General features: G+C 39.7%; 3 protein-coding genes and 1 non-coding gene across 8 annotated transcripts in view; 1 reads left to right on the top strand and 3 right to left on the bottom strand.

Annotated features, from left to right (window-relative positions):
* Positions 1-684: 684 nt before the first annotated feature.
* On the bottom strand, positions 685-5,558 carry wdr12 (WD repeat domain 12). The gene is made up of 13 exons (XM_004570449.5): positions 5,419-5,558; positions 5,064-5,158; positions 3,976-4,070; positions 3,751-3,857; positions 3,198-3,313; positions 2,954-3,108; positions 2,818-2,863; positions 2,643-2,728; positions 2,418-2,558; positions 1,570-1,675; positions 1,349-1,481; positions 1,037-1,109; positions 685-947 (listed from the first exon to the last, which is right to left on the bottom strand). Exons 1-13 carry the CDS (start codon positions 5,457-5,459, stop codon positions 876-878), a joined length of 1,266 nt encoding a protein of 421 aa, XP_004570506.1. The 5' UTR covers positions 5,460-5,558; the 3' UTR covers positions 685-875.
* Positions 5,559-5,596: 38 nt separating this feature from the next.
* The window catches only part of nufip1 (nuclear FMR1 interacting protein 1), a 38,149-nt gene continuing 23,489 nt past the window's right edge, over positions 5,597-20,256 (top strand). For 3 of the 4 annotated variants that reach the window (XM_004570443.3, XM_004570445.5, XM_076880696.1), the window contains exons 1-8: positions 15,293-15,754; positions 16,212-16,285; positions 16,754-16,855; positions 16,953-17,015; positions 17,094-17,170; positions 17,284-17,376; positions 17,524-17,693; positions 18,038-18,157. In XM_004570443.3, the coding sequence (XP_004570500.2) occupies positions 15,514-15,754; positions 16,212-16,285; positions 16,754-16,855; positions 16,953-17,015; positions 17,094-17,170; positions 17,284-17,376; positions 17,524-17,693; positions 18,038-18,157 (940 nt within the window). In that variant the 5' untranslated portion in view covers positions 15,293-15,513. Of the gene's footprint in view, positions 5,706-15,292; positions 15,755-16,211; positions 16,286-16,753; positions 16,856-16,952; positions 17,016-17,093; positions 17,171-17,283; positions 17,377-17,523; positions 17,694-18,037; positions 18,158-20,256 lie in introns of those variants that run through there. The other variant, XM_004570444.4, reaches the window with a different exon arrangement.
* nop58 (NOP58 ribonucleoprotein homolog (yeast)) lies at positions 8,324-14,808 on the bottom strand. Of its 2 annotated transcripts, none has more exons than XM_004570447.5 (15): positions 14,666-14,808; positions 14,158-14,234; positions 13,981-14,033; positions 13,652-13,776; positions 13,435-13,571; positions 13,182-13,246; positions 12,791-12,925; positions 12,337-12,482; positions 12,052-12,178; positions 11,693-11,856; positions 11,461-11,595; positions 9,292-9,353; positions 9,053-9,204; positions 8,845-8,969; positions 8,324-8,743 (listed from the first exon to the last, which is right to left on the bottom strand). In XM_004570447.5, the coding sequence occupies exons 1-15, from the start codon at positions 14,708-14,710 to the stop codon at positions 8,684-8,686; spliced, it is 1,608 nt and encodes a 535-aa protein (XP_004570504.1). In that variant the 5' UTR covers positions 14,711-14,808; the 3' UTR covers positions 8,324-8,683. The 2 variants fall into 2 exon arrangements, with proteins under 2 accessions (XP_004570504.1, XP_004570503.1); XM_004570446.5 differs by having other exon boundaries at positions 8,845-8,972; positions 14,666-14,807.
* Positions 11,932-12,015, bottom strand: LOC111501074 (small nucleolar RNA SNORD11B). The gene has a single exon (XR_002721373.1). It is a non-coding gene; the product is annotated as a small nucleolar RNA SNORD11B (small nucleolar RNA).

Below are 20,256 nucleotides of genomic sequence, written 5' to 3'. Positions count from 1 at the left end.
CAGTCTATAAATAGTGAATGTAACTAAAATTCAAAATGAATGTAGATATAATTATTTATTATAAATGAATGAGTCCCTTAGGAACTTCAGCACCAATATGTTGGAAAGCTTATCTGGTCATATCAGTTGGTTTCAGTCGTCAAGTTGTTAAGAAAGTTATGTTAGGCATATTAATCAAGGAGGAGTTGGAGCTCCTTTTTTCATCACACCTCCACTGACAAACCAGTTGGAGGAAATAGTCAACAGGTTGACTTTGGCTCTTGAGAAATATGAGGAAGTTTATAATGTGTTAAACATTTTTAAAAGGTAGTTTATTAATATAAACCTTGAGGTTGTCCAACTGATGTTGTGTAGGCATTTTGCTAATTGAAATGAACTGAACGATCCTCTCTGCAGACCTGATTGCCCATTGTCCTTCTTCGCGGCTGAGCAAAACCAAACAGTGACTGGTGTGCAGGACAGACTGGATGATGGTGGTGTAGAAGATGACCAGCAGCTGCTTCCACTGACAGTTCTGATCTGTCAAATGTTTCTTTAACTTGAGTAACTGGAAGACTAGTCAGGGTTGAGGGGAAGATGAATCAGTACAGTGACATCCTTGATATCCTGCTCCAGAGCACACACACACTTTATAAACTGTTATATATAAATACTGTATAGTTAAATGAAGGTGAGGAGACAACATTTTAGGAGAAAGATTTAATTTATAATCTGTTTGGATAACACTGAAACGAGGACGAGCTGTAAGAACATTTGTGTAAAACGAATCAGGAAAGCAAAGAACAAAGCCAAGATATTTGTCCAACACTTTGAAGTCCTTGATTTAAGTCCTGAATATTGTCTTTGTGTCTGTCTGTCCAATGTGTGCTGAATCTTTATGCCTCTGCCTGTTGGGCTGAGTATCTGTAGGTGTACAACTTGTTATCTGCGCCTCCACTCAGCATCAGCTGCAAACAGAAACAGAGAGAAGACACTGTGAGAACATCACTGTTTCCATCTATCAACTGTTGGTGTGCAAATATCGTACACATCGTACCCCGCTTTCTGTCCAGTCCACACAAAATACTTTGTCTTCATGGGCCGCCAGGTCATACAGAGGAGCCTTACAGCTGGGAGACAACAGAGAAATTTTTTAAATATGTAAAGAGTAGAAAATATTTCTGTTAAAGAAGTAATCAGAACAATAAATACTTGGGTCAAGTACAGATGCCTGAAAATTCTACTTAAGTACAGTAACTAAGTATTTGTACTTCAATACTTCCACCTCTGGTCATGTCCCATTAGAAATATGTTCCTTGTGACTAGAGCGGAGCCCTTAACAGTAGTACCAATTATGAGCTTCACTTACCTTCTGGTATCCCAAAGTTTGACTAGGTTGTCAAGGGAACCCGAGACCAACTGGTGCGCATGTGATGGTGCCCACTTGACAGCGGTAACCCAGCCAGTGTGAGAGGTTAGCGACAGCAGAACAAGAGACCCATCTGAAAGAAGAGTTGTAAAGATGACAAGAGTGACAAACAACAATACAAGTCGAAACATAGATGTCTGTGACATTTAGAACAGTCGTACCTTTGGTGCGAGGGTCCCACAGTCGGATGTGTCTATCGGTGCTACCTGAGGCCAGCCGTCGACACAAAGGTGAGTAGGAAATACAGTTAAACACTTTGCTGCCTGTCTGTGAAAAGAAAAACAGTGAAACTGGTAAATACTGGAAAACTGAGAATATGATAACAAAAGGTAAACTTGGTGGTTGATAAATATGCTATTTCAAACTATTTGAGATGTTAACCGAGTTTTGAATTAGTCTGCAACCCTAATTTTTCTTAGGATTGGGACATGCATTGCATACATCCACTACACACAGGCATATAGCAGTAATACGTAGTGTATGTCACTGGTTTGATTTCCTCTATTATAGGCATTTTAAATCACTCATACACTGAAGAAACAAGTCAAATTGTGGCTCTGAGTCTTTTTTATCATTTATACCTGTGTTTCACCCTCTGTGACATAGCTAATAGAATAAAAGCCTGTAAATGGTAAATGGCCTGTATTTGTATAGCACTTTACTTAGTCCCTATAGACCCCAAAGCACTTCATACTACATTCAGTCATCCACGCATTCACACACATGTGATGGCAAGCTACATTGTAGCCACAGCTGCCCTGGCGCACTGACAGAGGCGAGGCTGTCGGAGACTGGCGCCACCTGACCCTTTGACCACCATCAGTAGGCAACGGGTGAAGTATCTTGCCCAAGGACACAACGACCGAGACTGTCGGAGCCGGTGCTCAAACCGGCAACCTTCCGATTACAAGACGAACTGCCAACTGTAGGATGATGCTCATTAATCTGTCACATGAAACAACCAAAAGTGTTTATTATCGCTAATTCAGTCACTTTCTATTTTTCTCACCAACGTAGTTTTCATCCCTCCAGTATCGACGTCCCATATGCGGATGGTGTGGTCCCAAGACGCACTACAAACCTCCTCACTGTCACACCACAGGACAGATGACACTGCCTCGCTGTGTCCCGATAATGTCATCAAGGGAGTCTGTGCCCAAGAAAACAAAAACTCATTTTGCAATGACTTAGTGGGCTTATTCTCCAGTCAATCATACTCTGGTTGTGCACTCACCCTGGTAAGGCCAAGCTGCTGAGTCTTCTGTTTTTTCCTTGGTCTGTCAGCCGGCTCCTCGATCTCATCCTGCTCATCTGTAGGCACTGACAGCACAGGAAATATAGTTTATAGCAGCATCACAACAATACCTTTTTTAACAATAAAGAGGCCTTGAATCATTCTGGGATCATACCTGCTGACCAGATCTTCAACATTTTGTCCCAGGAGCCACTGCAGAACTGAAAGTGTTTACCACAAACATCCAAAGTCATTAATCGCAGCACTCTTTGTTGTCTTTTAAGTTTTTGTCTTGCCCTCTCCAACCTTACCTTCGTTCCTGTGGGGTCTACAGAAATGGTGTCAACACTCCCCGCGTGTCCACGACAGCAATGTCTGGCTTTCACCTTGTTTCTCTCCGAGTTCCACTCCCACAGTAACACAGTTTGGTCCAGAGAGGCCGTCAGAAGCAGAGAGGTCAGACCCTCTACACAGAAAACATCCACAAAGAGGACTTAATAAAGCCTTTGACTATTAACATAGCAGTACATGTCTGTTTCATTTTGTCCCACTTACCTCTTTTGACCCAGGCTACGTCTTTGACCACATCTGTATGTCCAGCCACAGTCATCGCAGGCTTGCCCTCAGTAGACCAAATTCTGGCAGTCTTGTCGTATGACCCTGTTAGGATCCTGCAGGGGAAAAAATAAGGGTCATTCCATTTCAAATCATTATGAGCCTTCTGCTCAAACATCTTCAGTTTCACTAAAGATTTTATGGATATTATATATAAAAAAAATGTTGCTGTGAAATTTTATGTTCATATAGAAGCTTCAAGCTTCTGGTTCTTTGCCATGTACAAGAACTGAACTGAAAAAGAAGCCAATGTCTAAAGACAAATTAGACAAGACTTTCAGAAAGCCTGCAGCACTATTTTAAAAGGAATAGAAAGTCTGGCTCCTTGAAAGTAAAAGATAAAGAATAAGGGGTGGTTTAAGACTTTTGTTTAGCTAATGAACAACCAAGAAGACAAAAAAAGAAAATATGAACACATCACAACAAACTTTTTGCTGATCTAATTTCCCAATTAATAAAAAGCACACTGATGGTCTGCTCTTAACCATCTTACCATTCAGCATCAGCATCTACAGAGCTAATCCAGTCATCATGCATCATACACTCCTCGGGTTCTGGGGCCGTGATCCGCTCCACGTATTCTATCTCCACAACTTCTTCCTGGAACATGGGCAAACAGAGTAAAACATCTGGTTAATGTTGTTTTACTCATGTGGATGCTTGTGACTCGCTTTATACAATATATCCATACGAGTTTAAGCACTATAGCAGGCCATACCGTCGATATACCCTCTGTCGCCATGTGAGTTGACAGTGAGGTTCGCAGGAACTGACCCCTGACCAGGAAGTCAAAGTCCACTTTACTGTGAGAAGCTGTTAAGAGAACCAAATAAATTATCTGAGATTTTTAGAAGTACAGTCTGTGATAAGGACTACATTTGACACACACATACACAAACATATAGCACAACCATTTAAAAATACTACTAAAACTAAATCTACAGAACAATCAGGTGCCACAATAAGATGCCACACACAGTATTTGTGCCAGTGCAAAAAATAGTTTGTCTGCTACAAGAAAGTGGAGAACACCACAGGCCTAAACCCTGCAGGCCTAACAGCAGGAGGTGCATCACTCAGTCTGTTCTTCATCTGGAGACACTCGTTCTCTCTTTCTCTCTCCCGCAGCCGTCATTCCGAAAATGTTCACCTCTTCCTAAATAACCAAATCCCATGTGTTGCCAAATAATTTTTTATTGGTCAATATGGTACACTTTTACACTAATACAAAAGGGGTGGCATTTTTTCCTGATCTTTTTTTGTGCTGTCCTTAGAAAACAAACTTTTTACCATTTCATCCCACATTAAATGTGACAATAGTAGAAAAAAGCATCACATGTATTTTTATGATTGTAGCTCCGGATTTAGTGGCCTATCAATAAAATTTAAAAACTGGTGTATAGTTTGAAGCCTGAACTTTCAACACAAGTTGAATGGAGATTAAACGTGGCTGCAGCTTGTTGCTATGGCATCTTAAATTGGTCAGGTGATTTGGAGATGAGGCGTGTCCATAGACCCCAGAGTGTAACAATCAATGCATGTGTGAAATCTAAAAATGCCCATGGCATTGATTCAAAATGTACTCTGGCACAATCGTAAGCATCAGTTGCTTACAAGAATATTTTAGGGCATGCCAGCCCATCGATCTGCCATGCGGTGCCACCACGTGCCACTCCATGTAGATCCGCCCCTGTGATTGAGGATTAGGATTATAATGCTATTTATTCTGTGTTTACAGCTCTGCAGCTGGAGGCTGAATTGTAAAGGTGGGGAATAGTTTGTGTGCCTATGATAAAGTGAGCTTACCATTTTTAGCTTCCAGCAGCTTGTTGATTACATTGCTGAGATCCTGCACTTCGGATGCAGCTGGGATGGAGAACGGGACATCATCTACAACGTACCTACAGAGATAGACATATTTTAGCTGCTGCCGGAGTCTACATAAATTCACATTGTTAGCATTAGCATTTAAAAAAAACATCGCTACGAACTAGCCACGATCAGAACTACAGATAAAAAAAAAATTTGCTAGAGGAAAAGACAGAACATCCCACAATGAGATGATACTGTTTACTCTAAATTACAGCTAGCAAGTTAGCTAGCTCGCTTGCTTGTTTGTCATTTTCTGTTGAGTTTTTTCTTTCTTTCTTTTAAACCTCACCTTTTGTCTTCTGTGAAGAATCTTGCCTGTATCTGAGACATTTTTAGCTAAGTGTTTATTTTGCCAACCACGAGCTCTAGAATATTAAAATACAAGGAATCCTCATAACACGCTTCTCGTGCAGTTTTGCCATGTGGTACGAAACAAACCACTGCAAAACGAAAAGCAGAAGCTCTGCGATCGTCTAGTGACGCCTGGCCAGTATGCGAACTTCCGCTTCTCCCAAGCACCCAAGTTTGGTCACTCGGGAGTCCGGACTGACTTCCTTAGGATGGCAGAACTCAACGGTAATGTATTTAATGATAAATCCTCTACGAACCAGTTATTACGATGATTAGATGAACATCAATGTAAAATGTTTGTATTAATGACCTAAAAGATCTAGAGACTGCTTTTTACATTCATCGATGTGAGATAGCATTTGTCAGTATACACGGTGGAATTTAATAGAAATAATATTTTTATTTACATTGGGTGAACAAAATAACCAATACCAAAGTTTCCTCATAACTTCTGATAGCTTATCAGCACTTTTAATCATTAAAAACGAAGGTTAGCTTCACCTGACAATACAGTGTATTAGCATATGAGTATAAACACGAGTCCAAAGCATCAGGTCTGAGTATATCGCCTTTATATGTAATGAGAGCTTCAAAGGGTTTAAATGTTTTTGCCTAATTAAAAATGTAAATTCTTTACTAAAGCAAAAGTACAAACTCCGAAATGTACTCAAAGAAAGAAAGTAAAAATGAGCTCCAAGGAGGAAATTTTTTATAACCATTTTTGTACAAAGGTAACCTTATACTATATAAATGTAATAATAAAAATAATATTAGAACATGAAAATATAAATATTATTGTTATTTAAATTTTGATTCAAATTAATGTATTCAGTTTGAGAACATTTTATACCTATTTTCTATTGCCTACTTATAGGGTGACTTTGCCTCCACACCAACAGTAAAATAAGAAAAGTCAGGGATTACGGTGGGATTCAACAGGTGGGGGGAGTATTGGGGCCACATTAAGAAAAGAATATATTGTTCATCATTTTGAGAGTACAGTAAAAATTTCGAGATTAAGTCGAACATCTATTTTGAGAAAAAAAAGTTGACATGTGATTACAATTACAATTCATTGTTTAGATAGCTTAGTGAAACAAATTGATCAGCTGTCTTTTGATACATCATCTTCATTGCATGAGGGTGTAATCATCAATAACCTTGCATTAAGAGCCATTGGTTGTTTTCCACCTAACCAGATCCAGCTTTCTACACCATCTTCTTAATGTCTTTATACTGATCACCACACTGTGTCTATGAGCTAAAAGAGAAATCATTTACTTTCTTGTTACTTAAACTGATTCTGAAGTATGGTTTGTCTTGAAACAACTGTAATCTCCACATTTTGATATTTCCTCAAAATACACTTTCAACTTTAATCTCAATATTTGGACTTTATTCTCAGAATGAACAACAATATTATTTTTCTTAATGTGGCCTTAACCCTCTACTGCACACATTTTGATGGTACATGCTGAAAATGATCCGAGTCATTTTGGACCGTTTTAGTGCCAAAATAAATAATTTGAAATTTCAGACAACCAATAGTGCCAGACATCAACAGAGAAAATTATTAACTCATAAATAATTACACAACTGTTAAAAAAAATAATTTTGCTTTCTAAGTATTCAAAAAATGTCAACCAATTTTTAAACAAATAACTAAGTATGGCTTGATACAGCCTTAGGTTCGAATATTAATTCTCACGTTGTGAGATTTTGCTGTCATTCCGTGACAGTGTGTGAAACTTTTCTTAACAGTTCTTCTGTGCTGTAAAACAAAGGTGCACATTACACTTTATACACATGCATCTTGCCTTATTTGAGTCAATACAGTTTTACTTGTATTCTGCCAAATCACAACAGAAATTGCCTGAAGGTGGTTTATATTCTAATGTATGAACCTACAACAATACAGAGAAAACTCTGACAATTAAATGGCCCCCTAAAATCAAGCACTTGGCTACAGTAGGAATGAAAAACTCCCTTGTAACAGGATGAAACCTCCGGGAGATCCAGACTCAGGGAAGGGCGACCATCTGCAGCGACCGGTTGGCTTGCCCTCTCTTATTGCTTCATTTTTTGAATTCATAAAGCAAGGACTAATATTTTCAAATTCTGTTTTCTTAATTTACTGATTAGGTACTGCTTGAATTTGCTTGTCCTTAAATGGCACCATTTGGTCATCCACACAATCTTGTATCTTTGCACTCATGTTATTTTCTTTATTTAGAGTGCAAGTCATTTTAAATATAATCACTAGAGCAAACTCCTCACATCATGCAGTCCTATGACTATGTCAGAATGAGGTGGGGCATCCTACCCTCACATGTTATAGGACCAAAATTTGACACTTTTCCAAACACTTTGATTCAAGTTCAAATGTACTGGGCATGAGGCTTAAAAAAAACAACCCAAAACATATACTATATCTTTTTCCATCTTTGAGTGAAGTTACTCTTTTCTCTCCCAGGGAAACCCAGCAGCTGTACCTTTAGCTAGCAGACACACTGTGTTCACACAGTTTGCTGACATTTGTTTAGCTGATAAAAATGTTGAATTTGAAATTACATGCTACTTAGAAAAACCTCACTTATAACACTATAGATAATACCACTGAACCTAAAGTAACAAATCTGTTTTGAAAATATAAGTAGAAAGTGTTGTGGAAAAATATAGGGATTGAAAGTAGTCAGAAAAATAAATACTCATACTATTGCAGACAGCTAAATCTAGCTAGTATAATAAGTGAAGTGTTTGTACTTAATTACTTCCCACCCCTGCTGGATGCATTTATTTGTACATTAAAAAAAACAAACACACACACACACACACACACAGCATTTGAGCAAAAGGTTTTATTTCACCAGGCTTTGTTTATCACAAGAGAACTGGGAAATCTGTACTGAACTCATGACAAAACTAGATCTCTTCATGAATAAAACAAATGCTTGTCTACAGAGGCTTCTGGTAGATTAAGCTTAAACATCTTTGGAAAAAAAACAAAAAAAAAAAACCCAAAAAACTTTTATTGTACAGTCTCTTTATGACCAGAGAAAAGAATGAGATCTAATGATTACTCTGATGTTTACTTCGAACTTCTTTTCAGATGTCCACAGACAGGCACTCAATACTGTAGTCCTCAGAAAATATAATTGAATAATAAAAATAAAAGACAAAAATCTATTTACACTCTCCTCTTTTCAATCTTCTTCCTGCTCCTCCTTTACCTTCTTTTTCTTTTTTTTCTTCTTCTCTGTTGTCTAGAGAGAGAGACAGAGAGAGAGAGAGAGAGAGAGAGTTCGATCATTAAAGGGGAGGAAGAAAAAAAGGGATAATTTTAAAACTTTAGCTTCCATCTTACCTCAGTAACTGCTACCACCTCTTCTTCCTTTGGTTCTTCCATTTCCTCCTCTGCTTTCTTATCCTTCTTTTTCTTCTTTTTCTTCGGGGTCTCCTCTGCTGCCGCTGATGTTTCTGCTTGTTCTTCTTCTAAACACAGAGCCAGAACACTATCAGCATCACAGATCCAAATGCACAGGAGGCAGAGGATTGATTCCAAACTCACTCACCTTCTATTACCAACTCCCGTTTTGCCTTTTTGGGTTTGACTGCTGATGTCGTGGGCTCTGTGGCATCCTCTTCTTCTACCTCTTCAAACTTCCTCTTCTTCGATGTGGACGGAATCGTAGAATCACCTGACGGATCATAAATTCTCACTTCACTGTGAAGGAAAAGTAGTAGCAGGCATTAACCACCATACATGTGTAGATGTGGAAATATGCAAAATATGCTGCAAGTGACAACTAACCTCTTGTGCTGGTATTTCTCTACCTTTGCCATTGCTTTGCCTGTTCCACTGATTCTTCGGATCTGAAAAGAAAATGTGGATTCAATGACTAAAGGAGGGGGAAAAAATAACAAAAACAGGGATTTTACCAGGATAACAGATTCAGAAGAAATACAAAAATCCATTACATATAGTACTTTTCTACCTGGACACTCAAAAGTGCTATATTGGAGCAAGATACTACTTGCATTTAGCATCTTGCTCAAGGACTGGGGATACTGGAGTAGCCAGACATGGAATGGCGAACTGTCTGATTAGTAGATGACCTGCTCCACCTCCTGAGGTACAGCCACATTTGTGAACATGAGCCAGAACTGCTGTTGTGTTCTTAGGGCTAATGTTCAGACTAAAGCAAAACGAGAAACTCTCCAGTGATCAGACAAATCAAATTTGCAATTCTTTCTAGAAAATAGGGATATCCAGTCCTGTGAACTATAGGGGCGAGAGGCCATGTGGTTTCTTATCAGCAGTCAGTTCAAAAGCCTCTGATAGTACAGGGATGCATTGATGGTTATGCAACTGTCACATCTGGAGAGGCACCATCAATACTGAAAGGTATACACTGGATTTAGAGCAACACAGGATTACCATCCAGAGTAGAACCCTTGCATAGTTAAACCAGACAAAACTAAATGGCATAAGGCATCTATTACATGGTTTCACAGTAGAACAGGTTGGATACTGGTCTGACCCAGACCTTTGACCACTGGAATCCATTGACACATTACAACGAAGACAAGAAAAGGATGACATTCATCTTCCCAGTTCCCAGACATTTAAGGACTGCTATAACAAAATGGGGTGCTATGCTGTGTTAATTATTAAACAGCTTTGTCCCATCATTCAACACTACCTTTTTTGCTGCTTAAAAATGGTAAGTTTTGGATTTTAAAAACTGCTAAGACCCAAACTCTTCCATGACATGCATTTTTAATTTCTCTTTGATATTTGGACATATTGGGACCTAATGAATGTAAAAACAAAGAATTACCAGATTTTTATTTTTGCCCATTTTTTGTTCCACATATGAGGACATAGCTGTGGGCGGTATAAACAGTATACAGTAGAAACAATATAAATTTGACCAACGGTAGACATTTTGACTATACCGCGATAGCGCATGGTGACGGTCTCATCAAGCGGTGCCTGTTTTGGTCGAAAACATTGCAGCGGCTGCGAACAATATCTGCAAATTATGCCGGGCGACAGTAACAGCAAAGAGACAAAGCACTTTTGGGATATGGGAAAAGCCAAAAACTGCACTTCCTCCACTTCCGTACCATTGATTCATTAATGCAGAATTTTCTCGCAGCTGCTCTATTCCCATGTTGTTGCAATATATTAATGATTAATCTCTCAGTCAGAACATGGCATATCATGTTTAGGTGGAAACTAGTGAGCAAACTTCCTGCTAACTTCTAACGCCGTTGAATTTAATAAATTCTGTTTTCATGGATGCCTGGATGTTAAACTTAATTGTTAAACCTGGTAAAGCCGCAACGCTGATTATTTTATTAAAAATTAAAGAATTTAGACAGTTTTTAACTCTCAGTGATGCTGTAGTGTTTGACTGACTTTGGGACCTGAAGGAGGAGTTTTGGACCCAGATTACTCCACGAGGCTCCTGACTACGGCAGCCGTAAGGCTCCGGTAATCCATCAAGCTGTACGCCTTCATAGCTTACCAAAGTCGTATTAAATTTTTTTTTTTTGACAGATTTCTGCGCAGCGTTTACCACATAAAATCAGTTAGAGGTCAGTAAGCACAACCAGAATTCATACATAAGGCACACTGTCAATTTTTGAGAAAATTAAAGGATCCTAAGCGTGCCTTATAGTGTGTAAAATACGTTATACAGAATATTGCGATATACATGTCACATGCTTCAAATTATACCGTGATATTGATTTTAGGCCATATTGCCCAGCTCTATGAGGACATTTGTTTTAAATTTCGATACAACAGTGGCAGTATACTGTCCTTGTAAGTGGATATCAGGCCCTTGTAGAGCAAGATTTAGTATTTTGGTCAGACAACCCAAAATGTGATGTCCACATATGTGGACGTCAGGGCCAAGGATGTTAAATAGCATCCCAACTTTTCTGGAATAGGGGTTGTAGCTGTACTTACCCCCTTATCTTCCAACTGACGTAGTCTGGCCTCCAGCTTTGCACGGTTCTCTGCACCCATTTCTGCATTTGTGTCTTCTCCGAGAGCATCATAGCGAATAGCCAGGGCTGCTTTAGCTGCCAGCATCCTGGAAATCTGCATTGGCATTACAGAAAACCAAAGCCTGAGTTGACAGCTTCACATTGTGGCCACCAACCATTATTCAGTCACATATCACACTCTAAGAACATACCTTGCCCTTGTTCTTAGCAGTTGTCTGGCCCACTAGAGAAGCATGGTATATGAGACCATACTTGGGTGTGTCTTTGCGCGTCTTCAGGGCTCTAAAAAGAGCCTTCTCTGCTCCAAGGATCTGGACTGTGGAGGCTGGATGCTTTGCCAGATTCAGAAGGGAACCTGGATCGCACAATGAATGAAACAAAGAACTGTAGCTATGGCGCTCTTCAAAGACCTGACTACTAGTGCTTTCACTGCCAGCTCAGATGAGGTAGTGACTTAAAACCATCAGTCATGTTCAGGAAAGTGACTTAGTGTCATCATCATCACTGCTAGGCCAGTTTTCACAAATGACATTCCCCCCCCCCAATTCACCTGCATGTGAGATGAGACGGGCGCCAACCAGCTCCCCCACCATTACAGTGAGGTTGGGAGCGATTGCCATCATTCTGTTCTTCAGGTAGTCGTAGAGCTGAGCCCGGTATTCTGAAATCTCTACCACCTATGGGAGAAAAAAAAAAATAAAGAAAACATTCAAAAACAAATTCATGAATGCAGGGTACCAGTCACAAAAGGCAAAGACGCACAGAAAACCCTGTGTTTGCAACAGACAACAGTCATTGCCATCACAGTCACTGTAGCAAACAGTGAGCACACCACCTGATCACATAGGTGCCTGATGTTGCCAATGTCCTCCTCTGACACTTCTGTTCCCATGGAGATTTCAGCAGCCAGTTTAACCTCTGCCTCGATCTCCTCTGGGAGGATATCTGATAGATCAGAGCTGGCGACGTTTGTGCGATCACCTGCAGACACAAACATATGGCAGTTACTCAGGAATGTCACCACATGGAAGTTAAACCAATGCACGCAAGTCTTAGAGCAACAATACGCTGACTTTAAACAAGCTCAGAGCACTGTGGTTTACTCAGCCTGACAGGAAACCATAAAATTTTAAAGGATTGAAAGAGGCTCTGAATAAAATTAAAAGGTGCTAATGAATTTGAATGTGGAAATTGTAGGATGCTGTGTTTTTGCTGGCTTTACTCAAAATATTTAGGATATCTAAATATGCTTCTCTGACTGTGTTGTGCAAAAGCAGGATGGTCCTTACCTATCTTGCGGACACTCTTGCAGTAGGCTAAGTTGTCTGTGATCACTTTTCCCAGCTCAGGGAAATGCCAGCCATACCACTCTCTGCAACGCATTATGTAATTATTAAGTTCTTTGTCGAGGTCATCCAGAAGAGCTAGAAGCAAGGACGAAAACACAGTACAGCTGATGTTAACTGCTCAAATGATAATTTTTAGAGCAAAAATATCAATAATTGACATTTTTATTATCCCAAAAAGAAAAATCTAGATGTTTTCTTTGTTTGCAATGATAACAAACTGAAGGTTTTTGGACATTCTGAAAATAATTTAAACTGCTGATGGTTCTCTTGCACTACTGTCTGACATGTTGCAGGCACAACAACAGACATAACTGTGTAATACAACACTTACAAATAGCCTGCACAATCATTGTGTCCACCTTGTCAGGACTGAACTTCAGCTTGTAGCGGGATAAACTGCAACCAGATGAGAACACGAGTTAATTCAAATTTCTAGATTAATGAAGGGATTTTCAATAAGCTAGAGGATTGCTGCCTCAGTGGTAGTGACGAATGCTGAGAAAAATCTACACAAATATTTCAGACAGCAAATGTAATCATAGGCAGCAGTTGGATTCATATAACATAATATATGCACCACTAACCTGTGAGCCAACCCTAAAGACATAGCACTCATCTCCCTGGGAGGAAGTCCAGTGATGAGGCTCTCCATCTGACCCCTGATGCATCTCATCAGTTCAGCCACAGCAGGGCTGTGGACACAGCTCAGGTCCAGTTTTTCCTGAAGACCAGAAGTCATTAGAAACACAACGTTCGATAACAATGCTGTCTTTTAGGCTGACAGAAATATCAGTGACTTACTTTGATAACGCCACCGAGTTTTGCATCACTAATAGCCAGCTGCTCATGAGCTTCCTTGGCAACAACTTTCTTCAAGACCTTCTTCAGACTCTTGCCAAGTTTTCCCTCAACAAGGGCAGTTGCAGCTAAAAAGTGGAAATAGAGACTAAAATAAAGCTTAGCTGTGCTAAGCGCTTGCACAAAACACAAAAAGTGTCAACTCTCATATGTATGAGGAGGAATTGGTCTCAGCGGTAGTGACGACTGAGCAATACCTCATGTTTAATCAGACACAGCTTTGCATCACAGACTAATCTCAGGTGAACATTAGGGCTCAAATTTCTCATTACCTGCTAAAGCCTCTGTTGTGTCCTGGAACTTCTCAAAATGCTTCAGCTTAACGCTGGTAGGACAAAAGGAAATATATGGAAGTTACATTTCATCTACGATTTATAGTAATAAGTCCATTGTTATATTTCAGGCATAAAGAGTGCCGCCACGTGGTAAAATGTAACATCAGCACTTACATTTTATTGGCTTTTTCGGGAGTTTCAAACTCCTTATACAGGCTGTCGACCTGCTGCAGTTTGGATTCATTGAGAACCTTAAAACACAATACACAGACATTAGTTAAAAGAAATATGTAAAGCAGTGAGATGGCTTACATCGTTAAGAATGTAACTTAAAGTAATGGCTGATGGACGCATTTGAACAACCTACAATTCTAAAATGCATGTGGAGTCAGCACCACCTCAGTGTGCACACGTGGTTGCAGGCCCTTCACAGTACAAGCTTGATGTTCACTTATGACTTAGCCAAGCTCGTGCGCAAACAAAACACCTTTAAATAAAAATGTAATCCATATCCACAAGTACAACGAAGAGATTGCTTTTTTCATACCGTAAATAACACGTTTATGACACCTACCGACTCTCAGTGAACTAGCTGTGGATGGCTAATCCGGGCTAACGCAAATTGCCCCTGTGCTAAAGTCGCCCATTTTAAAAAGATTGCAAACAATAGTCGAATACTTACTTTGAATATTGCATATCCAGCTGCGGTTTCAAACAACACGAGCATTTTGGCAACGCCTTAGTGCAGTTATTGCGCACACCTCTGGAGCCTTCACGTTTCCACCTCGATCACCACGCTGCTGCTCTCACTCTGAAACACACGCGGCGTGGACAGGGCACCAGGAAACTATTGGGTTGCCAGGTTCGTTCACATCGGTCGCTATCCCCCGAGCTTAACATTAAAAAGACAATTTAGGGTTTATTTATAGATAAGCGGAAGAAAATGTTTCTACGGATGGGTGTATCGCGGTGTATCTAATGCACCGTATTGTCAATACGTTTTCTTTACCTTAGAATATGTTTCTGCTTCTATTGTGGAAAAAATACACTTTGAAATACGTTTAATTACGCACACGGCATACAGGTTAATAAAATCGAGCGAGCGGCCACTTAGCTTATGACGCTTACAAGATTAATGTGTTGCTCTTTAGACAATGCAGTGCATTTATAATATCTACCAGGCGGCTTTTCACCAAAAATGGCAACCCAAGAGAATTTGTTACATTAAACCTCGCGAGAAGTTGTAGCCAACTACTGGTAAAATCAAAATTGCAGTCTAAGTCTCAAGTATAATTTTTTTTTAACCACAAAACTTTTTATACATATTAAAATACTTAACGTAAGTATGTATAGACATATATTTATTCGTTTTCGTCTGTGTTGGTTTATGGTCTTCCTTCTTTGGCGGATGTGACGAAACCATAGTTCGCTCAAAGTAAATACATGCGCCTATGAGGGCAACGCGTTGAGGAGAAGTTTCTCTAGAACTACCTTCATTCTCAGCGTGAAGAAAGATTTTGGCCTGGCGGTATGAACGAGTCGGCAAATTATCCTCCGCCCGACTTTGGCTCTCCTCCTTCCAATTCCTTCCAGTCGTTCCAGCAGCAGCAGTCGCACTCGAGTAGCTTCCATCCCACCATGTGGAGCTGGAGCGAAACGCCTACCGAACACACCTGGGGCTGCGACAGTAGTGTTGGCAGGCACCACGGGTCAGCGGCAAGTTATGGGTTCTCATCAAACCGTGGAAACCACGGACCTACACATACATACAGTGAGTGGAATATACAGTAGTTTCCCTATTGAAGATGGGTTCCTTCATGTTACTGTCGCCCTAAAGTGCACATGAAGGACCACATAATGTAAAGACTGACTTACACCATGGGGTTCTGCTCTAACAAAAAAGTCATAGATTTAGCAGTTATGTTGCAGTTAAGGAATAAGTGTTTAAAGCTTTATAGCATGTGTGAATGCAGCAAGTGGCGTCAGTGGGTTATTTGGTGTTAAAACACTTGAATTAGTTTCATAAAAGCCAACTAGTGACAGAACGGATACATCCGTGGAAGACAAGGAAAAATAAACTAAAAACAAAACCACATCCCCACAATAACTTTGATAGCAGATGTGTAGTTTAAGATACATGCAGTGCGCCTTTAGTCGCCATAAAGGACATGTCCGTGTGTCTGTTTTTTAAAGAAAGGTGTGTTTGAATTTCTTGCGTGTGTTTTCAGGTCAAAACTTTAGTCATGAATGGGATCGAGGTGGACATCAAAGCTACCGAGCTCCCAGCCATCATGGAAAAAAGGTGACATTTCTGAGAACTTTGTATTTATATTTAACCCTTGTATGGTGTTCGGGTCTGTGAGACCCGTGTTCAGTTTTTTTCAAAAGAAAAATTAAACAATTAATTTTTTTTTCACGTGTAAATGTGTTGTGTCTTTCCACTCACTCCACTTGATTATAACTGATTTATTTATAACATTTTATATAAAAGAAAAACGAGAAGCACATTAATTCATAAATGTGATCTAACAAAGGTAAAGGGAAAAAATTAACCATGTTTGCTGTTCATATGTCTTGTAATTGGGATGAAGTAAACATCTGTTGAGTAATTTAACATAAAATTGTTTGATAGTGTTAATTTGGAAAGCCAAAACTCTAGCGGGTCCACCAGACCCATGAACACTGGCTGAGTAACAAAAATACGAACACCACACAAGGGTTAAAGTGAATGGAACGTTGTTGGGAACTTTGAGCTTTTCACCCCTTGCAGAAAAACAGGAAAGAACCAGAGTATTCCCATTTTTGTGACACCTGCGACCGGGGCTTCAAAAACCAGGAAAAGTACAATGAGCATGTTTCTCAGCATGTCAAGGTATTTCACTCTAGGCTACTTACTAGATATATATTAGTGCTGTTCACATTGATATTCTTTACTTTTTACTGAGAGCTCCAATTGAATCCACTTTTAGTGTTCTGTGGCTGACTGCAGCTTCATGGCCCATGAAAAACTTGTCAGCATACACTGGAAAAATGTAAGTGGAAGAAGATGATGTAAAGTGATTAGCTTGTAGTAGTTCCCCTTTTCTAATGTGAATACTCTGTGTTGACAGAACCATGCACCAGGAACTAAAAGAATCAAACTGGACACACCAGAGGAGATTACTAAATGGAGAGAGGAAAGACGCAAGTTAGTTAGAAACTGTGGCAGTCATGAACTTTTGATGCAATTTTGCCATTAGTTAAGCCACATATGCATACTTCCCATGTCCAGTCATTAATTTGTCTTTACTGGTTTACTAGAAACTATCCAACACTTGTGAATATTGAGAAGAAGAAAAAAGTCCTGGAGGTGCGGGAGGAAACGGGAGCTGTCCTGGAAACAGCTCAGTTTGGGTAAATGTTTACATTTGAATGTATAAATTATGGATTTTGGTGTGCATCTCTTTTATTTTCTATTTTGATATACATTTTTTTAATTTGAAATGAAGTCTGTCTTACCAAAAAGTTAACTTGCATAAGCAATGATGTATTTATTTTCAGACGAATGAGAGGAAGAGGCAGAGGTCGTGGTTGGAAAAACAGAGGACTCCAAGGGCGACATCTGAGACGGCCACACTCATCGGACTGCATTGTTACAGAGAAGCCTAAACCACTCACCCACCCATGCAGGGACGGGGATCCACTCGGAGCATTAGCCACTAGTGACCATGGTGAGTTAATTGATCAAAGTTCAATCAAGCCTGTGCACAATCACCTACATAGAGGACAAGATCAAAAAGCTTTCACTGGTTATCCTCTGGTTATTCTTTGATTGAAATACACAGACACCCCTATATGGCCTGTAAATGGCCTGTATTTATATAGCGCTTTACTAGTCCCTAAGGGCCCCAAAGCGCTTTACATATCCAGTCATCCACCCATTCACACACACATTCACACACTGGTGATGGCAAGCTACATTGTAGCCACAGCCACCCTGGGGCGCACTGACAGAGGTGATAGTATATAGTGATAGTGATATATATATAGTGCTCTGTTTTTCATTGGCTCCAAGATTCTGACAGAGATGAGTCCAGGACCAGTGGCTTGGTTGTGGCCCCTAAGAAGATGAGCTCAGCTCTGGGATCCCTAGTAGCAAACTACGGATCAATGACCGAAAGTGATGATGAACCAGGTGAGCACATAGTGTTTGCTGGATAATAGTCCAAAATCTTCACCATGCAAGAAAAATGCTAATGATTCTGTCTTGTTGAATTGTTTTTATTTTGTTGTTAATTTACACTTTTTACTACCTCACCTATGTCGCTTTTCCACTACCACCTACTTTACTCATCTACTCTGTTTCAGTCTTTTTACATTACCACCTCAATTTGGGTGGGGTTGTTATAGCAGCGCAACCCTAAAGTTCCTTGACATGAAGCACAAACGTAAATGGACTTTTCTACCCTCTCTTGGGTGCAGTCTGATGACATTTCATTTTCGGCTCAACTCTGCTCACTTCAAACCCCGGCCCAATAAGTGCTAAAAAAGTACCTGATACGGTACCACTGCCTACCGGAAAATCCTAAAAACCAAGCTGACTAGAATGGAGCCTTGCTTGCACGAATGCAGACTGTATTCTTTTGGATCCAATACATGTAAATTTGTCAGTGGGCACGTGCAAGAGTAATATACTTATAGAGTTTTTTCGTGTGTGTGTGTGTGTGTGTGTGTGTGTGTGTGTGTGTGTTAGGGGTGCAACGATACACAAAATTCACAGTTCGGTTCATTTCGATACTTTGGTGTCTATGTCAATGTTCTAATTTTTCATGTGTCTGAGCGAACACACAAACTCCCTGAGCGGTCCCTTGGACCACTGTGAGCAACAGCAGACGTGTCCACTGTGGTCACGCCAGCATCTAATCCATCCAAGTTACATGGTTTATTAAAATAATCAAATTACAGCATTTACATTTATGTTAGACTACTTTTAATTAACTGCTTTAGCCCACTTACTATGAAAATTTAAAAAATCTTGTTCATGACCTGTGCAGTATGTTAACACTATTGGAAGTAAAAATAACTTGAACTCCAATTTTGAAAGTGCAACTTTTTTTATTTATTTATTTATTTATTTATCATAAAGCTCTGACTTGTATTATGAGTACGAGTCTGTGGTCTGGAAGAGAGTTCTGTAACTCTGTCTGCAAAATACAGTATATAATGACCAATGTTGGGCAAATAATTATATAGTTATTTCTACAAAAAAGTTACTGAGTTTTGCAAACAAATTTTTTTGCAGCTGTTTACCTATAAATGCTGCCAAGGCATTTTTTTTAAACAAACATTTCAAAATATTAACAGAACAATCAGGTGTTCTGCATCAAATTTGATGCCACACAAATTATTTGTGCCACTCCAAAAAATAATTTCTGTCCACTATGAGTTAAAGGAGAACAACAGCCTGATACCTGCAGGCCTGACAACAGGAAATGTATCATTCCTGTAACACCTGTAACATTTAGCAGTCGCCTCATTGTTCTGACACACACGACAAAACTGTTGACTACACTACACACTAACTACACAAGATTTGCGCTAAACATCGCAAATCTCTCACATCTCAAAACACTCCTAAGACTTCCTCCCGTGTCTTAATAACTAAATGCCATGTTGCCATATAATTTTTTTTGATTGATTGACATGGTACATTTTTCGACCAATGGGAAAGGCTGGGGGCTGGTTTTGTTTTTGCTCAAACGCTGAGAGTGTTTCGATGGTTTTCTTTATAAAACGTTGTCTTTACCGTTTCTTCCCACATTGAATATAAACAACGATAGTATTCAGGGGAAAAAAACAAAACATTTCATATATTTTTATCATAACTCTGGTTTTACGTGGCCTATTAACACAATTTAAAAACTGGTATAAAGTCCACACTTTTTCCGTCAATTGGTCCATCTGTCCTGCTCACATCTCCAAGATGGGCCAAGATGTGAACGGTCTGCTACAGAACTTGCTCTGTCTTAAAACTCCTTTATAAGCAGCAAAGCGAACTTTAAGGTGCACACTACTAGCTGTATGTGATGGCAAAAAACCTGGGCTCAGATAAGAGAGCTCTTATCACTCCTACTTCCTCCCTGTCAAAACCTTCTGGTAAGAAAAGAGTGATGGAAACTGACACAGCGGAAAGCATTATTACGACGCTCAAGATGGCTATCGAAGAGCAAGGCGCTAACATCAAGAAGAGTATTGGCGACCTTAAGGTTACTATTAACTTTATCCACCTTTATT

Source organism: Maylandia zebra, linkage group LG23 (assembly GCF_041146795.1).
Source record: "Maylandia zebra isolate NMK-2024a linkage group LG23, Mzebra_GT3a, whole genome shotgun sequence".
Classification (NCBI taxonomy): domain Eukaryota; kingdom Metazoa; phylum Chordata; class Actinopteri; order Cichliformes; family Cichlidae; genus Maylandia; species Maylandia zebra.
The sequence above is the reverse complement of the archived record's forward strand: the minus strand, read 5'-3'. Positions and strand labels throughout refer to the sequence as shown.

Bases quoted from the DNA above. Each gene is read 5' to 3' on its own strand.
- wdr12 (XM_004570449.5), bottom strand. From the start codon at position 5,459: ATGTCTCAGATACAGGCAAGATTCTTCACAGAAGACAAAAG. The intron at 3,858-3,975 runs GTATGGCCTGCT...CCCATGTTCCAG, and splicing joins CGACAGAGGGTATATCGACG to GAAGAAGTTGTGGAGATAGA. The intron at 948-1,036 runs GTACGATGTGTA...TTCTGTTTGCAG, and splicing joins TGGACTGGACAGAAAGCGGG to CTGATGCTGAGTGGAGGCGC.
- nop58 (XM_004570446.5), bottom strand. From the start codon at position 14,710: ATGCTCGTGTTGTTTGAAACCGCAGCTGGATATGCAATATTCAAA. The intron at 14,034-14,157 runs GTAAGTGCTGAT...TTGTCCTACCAG, and splicing joins CCCGAAAAAGCCAATAAAAT to CGTTAAGCTGAAGCATTTTG. The intron at 13,777-13,980 runs GTAATGAGAAAT...TCCACTTTTTAG, and splicing joins CACAACAGAGGCTTTAGCAG to CTGCAACTGCCCTTGTTGAG.